This window comes from Armigeres subalbatus, chromosome 2 (genome assembly GCF_024139115.2).
Source record: "Armigeres subalbatus isolate Guangzhou_Male chromosome 2, GZ_Asu_2, whole genome shotgun sequence".
Classification (NCBI taxonomy): Eukaryota; Metazoa; Arthropoda; class Insecta; order Diptera; family Culicidae; genus Armigeres; species Armigeres subalbatus.
This window is the reverse complement of record NC_085140.1, coordinates 461,518,674-461,531,840: the sequence shown is the minus strand read 5'-3', so window position 1 is coordinate 461,531,840 and position 13,167 is coordinate 461,518,674. Positions and strand designations below refer to the sequence as shown.

General features: G+C 43.1%; 1 protein-coding gene and 1 non-coding gene across 2 annotated transcripts; both read right to left on the bottom strand.

Annotated features, from left to right (window-relative positions):
* Positions 1–9,879: 9,879 nt before the first annotated feature.
* Positions 9,880–9,953, bottom strand: Trnas-aga (transfer RNA serine (anticodon AGA)). Its single transcript has one exon. It is a non-coding gene; the product is annotated as a tRNA-Ser (tRNA).
* Positions 9,954–12,132: 2,179 nt separating this feature from the next.
* On the bottom strand, positions 12,133–13,101 carry LOC134210517 (uncharacterized). Its single transcript, XM_062686556.1, has one exon. The coding sequence runs from the start codon at positions 13,099–13,101 to the stop codon at positions 12,133–12,135; it is 969 nt and encodes a 322-aa protein (XP_062542540.1).
* Between the last annotated feature and the right edge of the window lie 66 nt (positions 13,102–13,167).

Genomic DNA, 13,167 nt, shown 5'->3' with positions numbered 1-13,167 from the left:
TGCTTAAAACGTAAATAAGTTTACTTTAGATTATGCACTTTTACAATCACGAGCAGCAACCAAGCGATTGCCCGAAGCTGGCGAGAAATTTTAACTTGTTGCTGACAAAGGCCACTGGATGATTTTCAACTAAAGAACAGACGCCATCGTTGCGTCCCCTCGATGATTTTAATTTTTCAAAAGAATTTACTCTCAGTCAAATCTACTTTCTCCCAGCCCCATGTAAAATTTATGGCTTTTAAAGGGACCGTTTGGCTTTAGATTATGCAACTTTAAAATCACTAGCTTGCTATTCAAATCTTGCAAGAAAATTGCACTTGAGTGCTGTTGATGCTGACGCCGATGATCACATGACGATTTCCATGGAAATCGCAACACCTACCTACCTGGATTCAGCGTCGATACACCTATGCCTAGCGTATTGTAGAGATCCACAATCGTAGGCCTTGGTCGATATTCCTCAAGTTTTCCCGAACGTTCAGGGTCCCAAGACGACTTCCACGAAGTCGCCGGCCCCTATTTGGTTCTCTGTTGTCTATTGTCGGAAATCGCAACACACACCATCGTTAATGTTGAATTCTTTGCCGCAACCTTTCCGTTGGGTACGCTACCCACGCCATCGGTGGTAACGAATTTCCTGCAGCAAGAACGCCGACGACCAATGCTGATGGCGAACCACTGGGACCGCTCTCCACTAAATCTCGACCAAATGACGTGCACCGATACCGATATGCAGGAACCACTCAGTGGTTTCCACAACATCTCAGCAAAATGGAGCAAAATGGATCGCGCGCCCGGGAAAGCAGCTTTCATGTATTCAATAAAGTAAAATCTGTGGCCCCGCCCCTTTACCGATTAACGAAAAGGTGGGTCTAATGGGCTTGCTTTATTTATGACAAGAAAGGAGCTTTACCGCGCGTGCGCCATTGTGTCCGAGATGTCGCGGAGAGCAGAGAGCAATCCCAGCATAGACATCGGCGGTGGTCGTTGGAAAATTGCTGCAGGAAATGTATGCAAATTTTCATCAGCTTCAGCCAAAGTCATAATCTTGTCAGAAAATTGCACTTTTAAAAGGTATTGCAGCGTCTTCCTCCTACACGCGCTATGCATCGTATTACGCTTGGTATTACGACTGAACTGTTTGCCGTCGCCAAGCGATTATGTTTTGTATTGTGAAGAAAATTCCGTTCAGATCAACTTCCTATAGAATAAGGGTATGCGATAACACACTTTTTCCTAACGAAACGAAACGAAACGAAATTCGAAATGTCTATGTTGATTCGGATCGAAACGAAACGAAATATGGATTTACTTTCGAGTCTTCGAAACGATACGAAATCAAGGTTCATTTATATCGAAATTTTTCGAAACGAAACGAAATTTCAATTTTTTTCCGCGGAATTTTAATAAATTGGTTTTACATTATGTACGTAATTCTGATTTCACTTTTTCGAAGTCAAATAACTGTTTTGCGACCAATAGAGTTATAATAACAGAAGAGGCAGTCTGTGATAAATCGACGATAAGGCGTGGTTTGCTTGTCAGTGTGGTTTTATAGTATTGAGCTAAATAAAATTTGGAAATGAATGCTTAGATTTATTTTTTTATTTAGTGCGATATGTATCCACATCTGCCAGGCGTAAACGCAGATAGAGAATTGCCCAAGCAGCACAAATTGTTTCACTTCTGAAAATTTCAATGTGTTGAAACTATTCGGAAAGAAGCAATCTTTGCGTATGTGCCATCAAATATAACTATCTTGCAAGCTAAAAAGCGCAAGAGGTGGAGCCTACGGAAACATCCTTCGATTGCAGTAAAATTACAATAATGTTGCAAAATACTACAGCGGAAAAAAATAAAATAAAAATATAAAACTGGATTCGATTTATGGATCTTGTGATTGATAGTCCTTCACTCTACCACAGCACCATTCAACACTTCGAAGGGACTGCAGGTTGACTCGCAATAAAAACTATACGATTATGAAGTTTTGTACTCAGGTTTCATGTGACTTGATTGCACCATCACAGGAAAAAATGTGAGTTGTCAAAACGTTGTATTTATTATTATTTCAGACTAAGGCCGAAGTGGCCTGTGCGGTATGTAAGAGTCTTCTCCATTCGGCTCGGTCCATGGCAACACGTCGCCAGCCACGCAGTCTACGGAGGGTCCGCAAGTCATCTTCCACCTGATCGATCCACCTTGCCCGCTGCGCACCTCGCCTTCTTGTGCCCGTCGGATCGTTGTCGAGAACCATTTTCACCGGGTTATTGTCCGACATTCTGGCTACGTGCCCGGCCCACCGCAGTCGTCCGATTTTCGCGGTGTGAACGATGGATGGTTCTCCCAACAGCTGATGCAACTCGTGGTTCATTCGCCTCCTCCATGTACCGTCCGCCATCTGCACCCCACCATAGATGGTACGCAGCACTTTCCTTTCGAAAACTCCGAGTGCGCGTTGGTCCTCCACGAGCATCGTCCAGGTCTCATGTCCGTAGAGGACTACCGGTCTAATGAGCGTTTTGTAGATGGTCAGTTTGGTACGGCGGCGAACTCTATTCGATCGAAGCGTCTTGCGGAGTCCAAAGTATGCACGATTTCCAGCCACTATACGCCTCCGAATTTCTCTGCTGGTATCATTTTCGGCAGTCACCAGTGAGCCCAAGTACACAAATTCTTCTACCACCTCGATTTCATCACCACCGATGCCAACTCGCGGTGGGTGGCTCACATTGTCTTCTCTTGAACCTCTTCCTATCATGTACTTCGTCTTCGACGTGTTAATGACTAGTCCGATCTGCTTGGCTTCCCTCTTCAGTCTGATGTAGGCTTCCTCCATCTTCTCAAAGTTACGTGCCATAATATCTATGTCGTCGGCGAAGCCAAATAGCTGGACGGACTTATTGAAAATTGTGCCACTCGTGTTAATCCCTGCTCTTCGTATTACCCTTCCAAAGCGATGTTGAATAGCAGACACGAAAGACCATCACCTTGCCGTAACCCTCTGCGGGTTTCGAACTCGAGAATGCCCCTGAAACTCGAACTACGCACATCACCCGATCCATCGTCGCTTTGATCAACCGTGTCAGTTTATCCGGAAATCCGTTTTCGTGCATTAGCTGCCATAGCTGGTCCCGATCGATTGTATCATATGCGGCTTTGAAGTCGATGAATAGATGATGTGTGGGCACGTTGTATTCGCGGCACTTCTGCAGTACTTGGCGAATGGCGAACACCTGGTCCGTGGTGGAGCGTTCGCCCATAAAACCCGCCTGATACTGCCCCACGAACTCCCTTGCAATTGGTGCTAGTCGACGGCATAAAATTTGGGAGAGTACCTTGTAGGCGGCGTTCAGCAATGTGATTGCGCGGTAGTTGCTACAATCCAGCTTATCGCTCTTTTGTAGATGGCACACACGACACCTTCCATCCACTCCCGCGGCAAAACTTCCTCCTCCCAAATCTTGGTAATGACCCAGTGCAGCGCTCTAGCCAGTGCCTCACCACCGTGTTTAAATAGCTCTCCTGGTAGTTGGTAAACCCCAGGGGCTTTGTTGTTCTTCAGCCGGCCGATCTCCTCCTGGATTTCCTGGAGATCCGGGGCCGGTAGAATTATGTCCTGCGCGCGTTCCCCTAGGTCCATCACCATACCGCCATCTTCGTCTGCCACATCGCCATTCAGGTGCTCTTCGTAGTGCTGCTGCCACCTTTGGATCACCTCACGCTCGTTCGTAAGAAGGTTCCCGTTTATGTCCTTGCACATATCAGGCTGTGGCACGTGGCCCTTACGTGAACGGTTCAACTTCTCATAGAACTTTCGTGTGTTATTAGTGCGGTACAGTTGCTCCGTCTCTTCACGGTCTCGATCTTCCTGCTGACGCTTTTTCCTCCGGAAAATCGAGTTTTGTCTGTTCCGCGCCTGTTTATATCGTGCCTCATTCGCCCTCGTGCGGTGTTGCAGCAATCTCGCCCATGCTGCATTCTTCTCTTCTACTAACTGCTCACATTCGCCGTCATACCAGTCGTTTCTCCGATCCGGGGGCACCGTGCCAAGTGCAGCGGTTGCGGTGCTACCAATGGCGGATCGAATATCTCTCCAGCCATCTTCAAGAGACGCTGCGCCTAGCTGCTCTTCCGTTGGGAGTGCCACTTCCAGCTGCTGCGCGTATTCTTGGGCTAGCCTACCGTCTTGTAGCCGCCCAATATTAAGCCGCGGCGTCCGACTTCGACGCGTGTTGTACACCGTCGAGAGTTTTGAGCGCAGGCAAACTGCAACGAGGTAGTGGTCGGATTCAATATTCGCACTGCGGTAAGTGCGGACGTTCGTGATGTCGGAGAAGAATTTACCGTCGATTAGAACGTGGTCGATTTGGTTTTCCGTTTCTTGGTTAGGTGATCTCCATGTGGCCTTGTGGATATTTTTGCGGGGAAAGAAGGTGCTTCGGACTACCATTCCGCGGGAGGCTGCGAAGTTTATGCATCGTTGGCCGTTGTCATTCGATACGGTGTGCAGACTATCCGGTCCGATGACCGGTCTATACATTTCCTCCCTTCCTACCTGCGCGTTCATGTCACCGATGACGATTTTGACGTCCCGCAGTGGGCATCCATCGTATGTCTGCTCCAGCTGTGCGTAGAACGCTTCTTTCTCGTCGTCGGGTCTCCCTTCGTGTGGGCAGTGCACGTTGATGATGCTATAGTTGAAGAAACGGCCTTTAATCCTCAGCTTGCACATCCTTGCGTTGATTGGCTGCCACCCAATCACGCGTTGGCGCATCTTTCCCAGCACTATGAAGCCGGTTCCCAGCTCGTTGGTGGTGCCACAGCTTTGGTAGAAGGTAGCCGCCCGATGCCCGCTTTTCCACACTTTCTGTCCTGTCCAGCAAACCTCCTGCAGCGCCACGACGTCGAAGTTGCGGGGATGTAATTCATCGTAGATCATCCTGTCGCAACCTGCGAAACCTAGCGACTTGCAGTTCCATGTTCCAAGCTTCCAATCGTGATCCTTTATTCGTCGCCTAGGTCTTTGCCGATTATATCGAGTCGCATTATCTCTTATATTGTTCGTAATTATTGGTTTTCCAGGCGGCTTATTGGGCCTGCGCAAACCTCCTGTCTCGCCGGAGGGCCGTCGTGTCAGGGCTGTTTAGCGTCCCACCTAACACCAGGACTTGGGCTTGTGCGCTTTGAGCGGCACACGGTCGCTTTGGCGGAGCCTACTTGCGGATACATGCAGCTTTTATAGAGGTTTAACAGGGCCCACTGTCAAACCCCACCACATCCTAGGCAGGCGCCACAACTCGCAGATGGCCTGGGGAGGGATCGTCAAGCCCTTGGACAAAGTCCCTGCTGCCCCCAAAACGTTGAACGATGGTAAATTAAACATGAAGACACATTCAACTTATCTGCAACTTAATTTAAACAAACAATTAAATTTTGAAAGACGCATTGAAGTTACATGGTAAAAAATATGCAACTTAATGATTTTGTTTCGTGTTTGCAACATGAAGTGCAGTATTCTTTGTTTGTTTGTTTCCAAATGTCAAACAAGTACTGCATTGCAATTTTAATGAAACATTGATCACAATTCGAACGTTTTTGACATCTTGATGCAACTTTCTCGTGCTTTGAAGTTTTTCCAACGCCTTTAATGAAACTGAATAGGAACAAGGAGCTTTTAGGAAGATGTTTCGTGTGCTACTTGGGTGGTATTATCACAGATCCATAGCCTTATGTACAATCAGCTGGACGAATTGAGCTATTGTCTGTGTGCCTTTGGCATATGAGAACAGCTGTTATGGTCAGTATGAGCAATTTTAATGATCTTTCAACCCGTTCTGGATGCCCACAAATCTGCAATGTTCCATACATTTTGTGTAAATAGTCAAAGAAGAGCTTAGCTTGATTTACTCTTCACATCGTAGTTGCTGATCATAATTGGTCGAGAAACAGCAAATATGCACAGCTCACCAATTAAATAATATTCTTGGGAAGTGAAATTAAATTAATAATTTATTAATGATCAATTGAAAAATGTATTCTTATTGTAAACTTGCTTCAGAGTTTCCAATTCGTGACCATTACCTAACGATGCTCCTTACTGTCAGTGTAGGATTAGAAGCGGAAAATTAGTTTAAAACTCTTTGTTATAAGAGATCGAGGAATGCTCTGCATCTCCGTGAGAGCTTCGGGAGATGAATCGTTGGTTAGTTGAGAAGGTAATTAATGTGAAGCGGAAGCCCTTTGGTAAGCGACTAAATATCTATTGTAAACGAAGTTATTTTGAAAACAAGAAGACGAAACCTGTGTTTCAAATCAATCTAACGCAAGATCAATGTGCTTCGTTTAATAAGCTTTTTAGAGGTGAGCGCCGCCACGCCACGCTGCCAACAGTTTTTAACACGCCGCCGCCGATGACTTTTTTGTATTGGCGCGCCGCCGGTTTTAAATTTTCCACGCCGCTGATCTATAATTTTTCACGCCAATTAAAATTTGAAGAAGTCCGCAAAACTTTCTGTGCAAATTCAGAAGATTCAGTGGAAGTTCCGTATAATTTACTGATTGATCTCAGCAACATCACGTTGAAACTCCAGAGAATTTTTCGTGAAGATGTCAACGATTTTCATGAAAATTCCATACAGTTTCTTGTTAAAATTTCGGGAAGCTCTGCGTAAAAAAACTAGGCTTAAAATTTCGTGTAAAAATTGCGAAGAATTTCCCGCTGAAATAAAAAACATATCATTGAAATTGAATTTGAAGATTCGTTCGGCAGACAGTCATTTGGCCGAAGACCACAAGGCTGAACGTTGTTTGGCCGAATATGTAGTTTAACCGAAACGAAAAGACTATTTGGTAGAAGCAAGCTTGAGAGCAATTCGATAACTTGTTTTAATGCTGTGAAATCTTAGATTATGTTTACTTAATTTGATATCCAAAACTAATTTCGATATTGATTTCTGATGACAAAATAAGTACACATTTTGATGTCCTACCATTCTGTTTAGTTATATACAGCAAAATGAGATAAAAATATGTACTCAATCATGATGATTCATATTTGAAAACAAATTATAAATCATTTTGTCATCATCATGTCAAAATCAAAATATGTTTTGTATATGCTCTCATTATGCTTTCAGACTTTGCTAAGGTATCTAGCATAAGGTTATTTGGTCGAACAGTTCCTTTGACTGAAAAAAACGTCGAAAAGCTTAATAGCCGAATATGCCCTTTGGCCGAAATAGTAGTTTGGCCGAAAGGGGCCATTTGACCGAAATGGATATTCGGTCGAAAGTGTCGTTCGGCTGAATTGGTCATTTTGGATATTTTCAAGACATTAACGGGAGAATTTTTTTTCACCTCAAACATTTTATGAACTTCCAGAAAATTCTTCAAGTTTTTCCAAAATATTTATTTGGAAATTATTTTCGGATTTTAGACATGAATTACAATTTTCGAGATCTCTTTGGAATTACCAAGAGGAGCTCCTTGGATTTACCAAGGAAAATTGTTTGGAATTTACATGAGAATCTCTTCAGAGTTTTCACGGGAAGCTGTTCCAAATTTCTACAGGAAAATATTCAGAATATCCATAGAAAGTTCCAATTGAGTTTCTGTTGAGTGATTTTTGTGATTTTTTGCAGGGTTTAGTTCATCACTAGATGGCTAGTTTGGCCTAGTCAACTTTAAAACAACGGATAAGTTGCTTAGAATTTTAAAGGATTTTTTGGATTTCTGCAGAAAATTCTTTCTATTTTCGATAAGAAATTCTTGGGCGGTAAACTGGTAATTTGGCCGAAAAGCCGTTTACCCTAACAGGTCGTCTGGCCGAAACGATCGTTGGCCGAAAATGCCGTTTAGCCGAAAAGGATTTTTGACAGAATGGGCCATTTGACTGAACGGGTAATATTGTCAAAAATAACCGCTCGTTTATCCAAATGGACTTTTTGTCAATTTTGTCAATTTTATCGACTTAAAAGTAAAGAGGCTACGGAATTTTGTTCAATGGTCAATTGAACAAAATTCCGTAGCCTCTTTACTTTTAAGTCGATACTGGCCTTAAGACCAAAAAACATCCAGCTAAGTACCATTTAGCAAAACTGAAAGTTTAACGGAAACTGTTATCAGGTTAATACTGGTTTGGCCAAAATCGACGTACAGCGAAAAGGAACATTTGGCCGGACTTGTAAAAAGTTGTTTGCCCTAACAGGTTATTTGACTGAAAATGCCGTTTGGCCGAAAAAGTCATTCAACCGAATAGATCATCTGATCAAAAACGTCTTTCGGTAAGAATTCCCAGAATATTTTTCTGTTATGCGATACGTAAGTGCACAAACTAATCATATACCAGTCGCGAAAACGCTTTTTTCGTAATGTCACGATTTTTAAGCGAGTTTGTTTGTTATACATTGCGATATAGTTTGTGATAACAAGCTCTGCTTGACAGATAATTATTTGAGTTTGTTTGCTAGAATATGGGATGTCAACAAATGAAACTGAAATAAACTCGTAAAATAGCCTACTGTGCCGGATATAAACTTTATCTGTGCACCACAATGCGATTTTGATGAAATTTGAATCGGCCAACGATTTTAAACGTGCATTCTTATGCGATGTGAGGCCGTCTGGGTTGTCATTTGGCAAAGAGAGCCATTTGGCCCAAAAATGTCCTTTCTGCAACCTTCTTTGAAAAGTGACGTGAATTTATCATTTTGCAAAAATGGCGTTTAGCTGAATAGGTTTGTTTAACATTAAATGCCGTTTGGAGAAAGGATAGATTTGCAGAAAGGACATTTCCGGGCCAAATGACCAATGACCATTCCTATCGAAAGGCATTTTCCGTCAAATGATCTATTCGGTTAAATCATTTTTTGCCAGCCCATGTCTGTCTGTCCGTGTGTATGTATGTGGTGTGTATGTGTGTGCACAAAAGCTATAAAAACATTAGACAACTTTTCGTATAGTAATCCTTAACCATTAATTGCATATTATTCGGCAACTCGGCCGTACGAAAACCATTTTTTTGTAAAATATCTTGGCTGTGCATATGCACTAGGGTGGTTCAAAAAATCGATTTTGCTCCACAGTGCTTATCTGATTCTTTACCATGTTCTGAGTGTCCTCTGAAAATTTGAGCTCATTTGGATTTAAACTGATTTAGCACAAGCCGTTTCAGGTTTGCATGCAAATTAGTATGGGGAAATTTATTTTTTCATTGTACTGTTAATGGCGCTTCCCCATTAGACGCAGGTTAAAAGAAAACCTATATAGCTAAAAGGAATACTCAACAGCTTTCACCCAGTGAAAACCGCATCTTGATTAAACTTTCCAATAATTAGTAATCGAATTTAATCTATACCGTGGTTTTTTGGAGCTAATTGCATAACTCCTCAACAGGCAACATTGCTGCTCGTGGCGCGAAAGATAGCACACACAAATTCAGGCTACTATGTTGCACTGCACATTTCAGTGATGCCTTAAAGAAGTTTAACGATCATGACTAAGGATTCGCATTCTGTCTTAAAATCGATTACTAATTATTGGGGCAATTAATTAACATGCGGTTTTCGTTGGGTGAAAGCTGTTGAGTATCCCTTTTAGCTATGTAGGTTTTCTTTTAACCTGCGCTTAATGGGGAAGCGTCATTAACAGTATAATGAAAAAATAAATTTCCCCATACTAATTTGCATGCAAACTTGAAACGGCTTGTGCTAAATCAGTTTTAATCTAAATGAGCTCAAATTTTCAGAGGACACTCAGAACATGATAAAGAATCAGATGAGCGCTGTGGAGCAAAATCGATTTTTTGAACCACCCTAATATGCACAGCATATGTTTCGAAATGGACAAATTGATATGAAATTTGCGAAAAAGAATCCACGTGTCTTGGAGGGACTTGAACCCTCAACCTCCTACTCTCTAGATAGGCGTGATAACCCCTACACCACAAGACCACTTAAAGGTCACGTTTGCGGAAAAGCCATCATGGAGTGCGATCCTCTCGTTTAATAAACAATGTGCACTCGCTTGACTGTGGATATACAACAGTAAAGCACATGTGGAGATTGGGCAAATCAAGCATCCGAAAGATATTCAATTTGCAAAAAAGAGAGCTAACCGCGGTGGAGGTTGGTACTCGGATTCTGATGGCTTTTCCGCAAACGTGACCTTTAAGTGGTCTTGTTGTGTAGGGGTTATCACGCCTATCTAGAGAGTAGTAGGTTGAGGGTTCGAGTCCCTCCAAGACACGTGGATTCTTTTTCGCAAATTTCATATCAATTTGTCCATTTCGAAACATATGCTGTGCATATGCACAGCCAAGATATTTAACAAAAAAAAATCCTTAACCGATTTTCTCGCAACAAGTTTCATTCCACAGGGTACAAAGCCTTGTTGATCTCTATTGAATTTTATAACGATCGGCCATTGCGTTTAAAAGCTAAGAAGAAAATGGTACATCGGACCATATAAACCCCATATAAGGTTGGTGTCCTAACTAAATGCGAGAAAGGCACCACCAACGCTAGGTGGATTAATCTGGGTTTTTCAGCTGTATGTCGCTTTCGGTCAACCCATTTTCGACCTGATGACATAAACGGATATATATTTTTAACTACATAACCCGTTCAGTTATTGACATTTGGCAGTATGACCTATTGGCCCAAACGATATTTTCGGCCAAATAGCGCATTCTGTCAAACGACCATTTCGACCAAACGGCATTTTCGGGCTGATGATAACTACAAAACTGATGTAACTATCGAATTGCAGTAGCATTGTAGTTGAATGACTTCCAAATATCGAACGTCTACTGTACACAAAATTTCCTGTAGAAGTCCAAAAAATTGTGAACTATTTTCTGTTGAAATCCACAGATTTTTTTATTGCCATCTACATTTTGAGCAATCCTTTGCACAAAATTCTTAAGAAGTTTCCCTTTAACGTTCCGGAGAACTTCTCGTGAATATTCCAGAGAATTTTCCTTGAAAACTTCTTAGAGTCTTAGAGTCTGTCTCTCTGTTTTATCATTGGCTATGTCAAACTAGTTGGCTTAATTATTCTAGACTGAGAAAGCCAGCGTTACAACATCCATTTTACCAACCGCTCCTACAATTATAAAGAATTGTCTGTGTAAATTTCGAAGAATGGTCAACAGAAACTCTCAACAGGAACTTTCCTTGAATTTCAGAAGATTTTCCTGTAGAACTTAAGAACACTTTCTCGTGGAAATTCTGAAGTTTCTCATGTAAATTGCGACGAATTTTATGTTGAAATTTCAAACAATTTTATTTAGGAATTCTAAAGAGCTTCTCTTGGATTTCTTCTTAGATTTCTCGAAACCTCAAAGTAGTTCTCGTGGAAAATTCGAATTTTTTTTCCAGATTTAGGAAAAACTTATAATATTTTATGGAGAACTTCATTAAATTTTTCGAACCACCTGAAACGATTTTTTTCGAAATACCGCATATGCTTACTATAGAAGAAATTGTGGTTCTCTAGAGAACCGATTTTTATTCAATAATGCGTATTTTAAATAACTCATAGCAACAAAACCAAACCAAACCCCGACCGAAATCCCCCAGTGAAGTGTTTCAGCTAGAGACCAGTGACCTAATTCCGGATCAGTCCGTTCAGCCGTTGTAGGCATAGAGCCGTCGGAGAGGATTCCGAGTACGTTCAAACGTACTGTTCAAACGATCGCGTGTATTCGGTGCAGATGGACGGTAACAAAATGACTGGTCATCAAGGTGTGTTATGCAGAGTGGCTATTTCGAGGTTTATCTATTGACTACTGGCTATTGTGTGTCGTGTGGGAATATCGTGTGATGCTTGAGAATGGAGTGTAGGGTACAAAGTGCGTTATGGACTAACAATTAATTGGGTGTAGTGTTAATTAATTTTCATACTCTATTGCGGTGAACGCAACATACCGGCCACCAATGAAAGGATTTCATTCGAATTCAACAGTTTACTTAAATCTAACAAAGTTCAAATTCTTAAGATCTAAGGTTGGTAGCGGGATCGGTTTCACTGGCGTGGATGCCAGATACTTCGCCAATAGTGGAGGCGAAACGAGGGTCATCATCGATGGGGAGAAGGCATACCTTCACAATCGGTCGGTCGAGCACAGCGTCAGTTGGAAGTCTGACCTTCACTACACGGACTAGGACTAGGAAGATTGTCGTCTTTCAGAAGAACCAACTTGCCGACTAGAACGTTCGGCTGCCGGGGGAAATGTTTGGATCGTTGCTGAAGCTGGTGAAGATAGTCCGTAGTCCAGGATTTCCAGAATGCTTGGGTTCTACGTTGAATATCCTGCCAGAGCGAAAGCCGATTACTGGGGATTTGGGACAGGCCGGGCTCGGGTATGGATTGCAGAGCCGACCCAACAAGAAAGTGCCCTGGAGTGAGGACGTCCATGTCGCTAGGATCCTCCGAGACTGCAGTCAACGGCCGCGAATTGAGGCAGCTTTCGATTTGGCAGAGAACAGTATGCATGGCCTCGCTTGGCAGTGCATCGAGACCCACAACTCTCCGGAAGTGGTGCTTCATGGATTTGACCGCGGCCTCCCAAAGGCCGCCGAAGGTAGGTGCGTTTGCGGGAATGAAGCTGAATTGAATAGCGGATTCAGCACAGAACGATGCCACTTTCTGATGATGTTGTTGATGGTTGAGCTGTGAGCAGAGTTCTCGTAGCTGCTTGTCCGCACCTTTGAAGTTGGTGGCGTTGTCATAGAACAAGGCGACTGGTTTGCCACGGCGCGCAACGAACCGTTTCAATGCAGCAATGAAGGCATCGGTGCTGAGGTCGCTGACAAGCTCAAGATGCACGGCCTTGGTGACCATGCAGACGAAAACAGAGACGTATGCTCGAACCGGTGCAGCTCTTCGTACTGGGGACTTTAGCCAAACAGGGCCGCAGAAATCGACGCCGGTGTTGAGGAAGGCCCTAGCTGGAGTAACTCGAACCTTCGGAAGCTGGCCCATCAACTGCTTTTCCGACTGGGGCCGGACTCGATAGCGCAAGCTACAGTTGACATGCCTCCGTGCCAGGTTACGGAAGTGCAAAGGCCAGAATTGCCCACGAATGTGTGCTATCATAGTACGAGGACTAGCATGGAGGAGTTGTTTGTGCACTGAGTCGATGAGTAGTGACGTCAGTGGGTG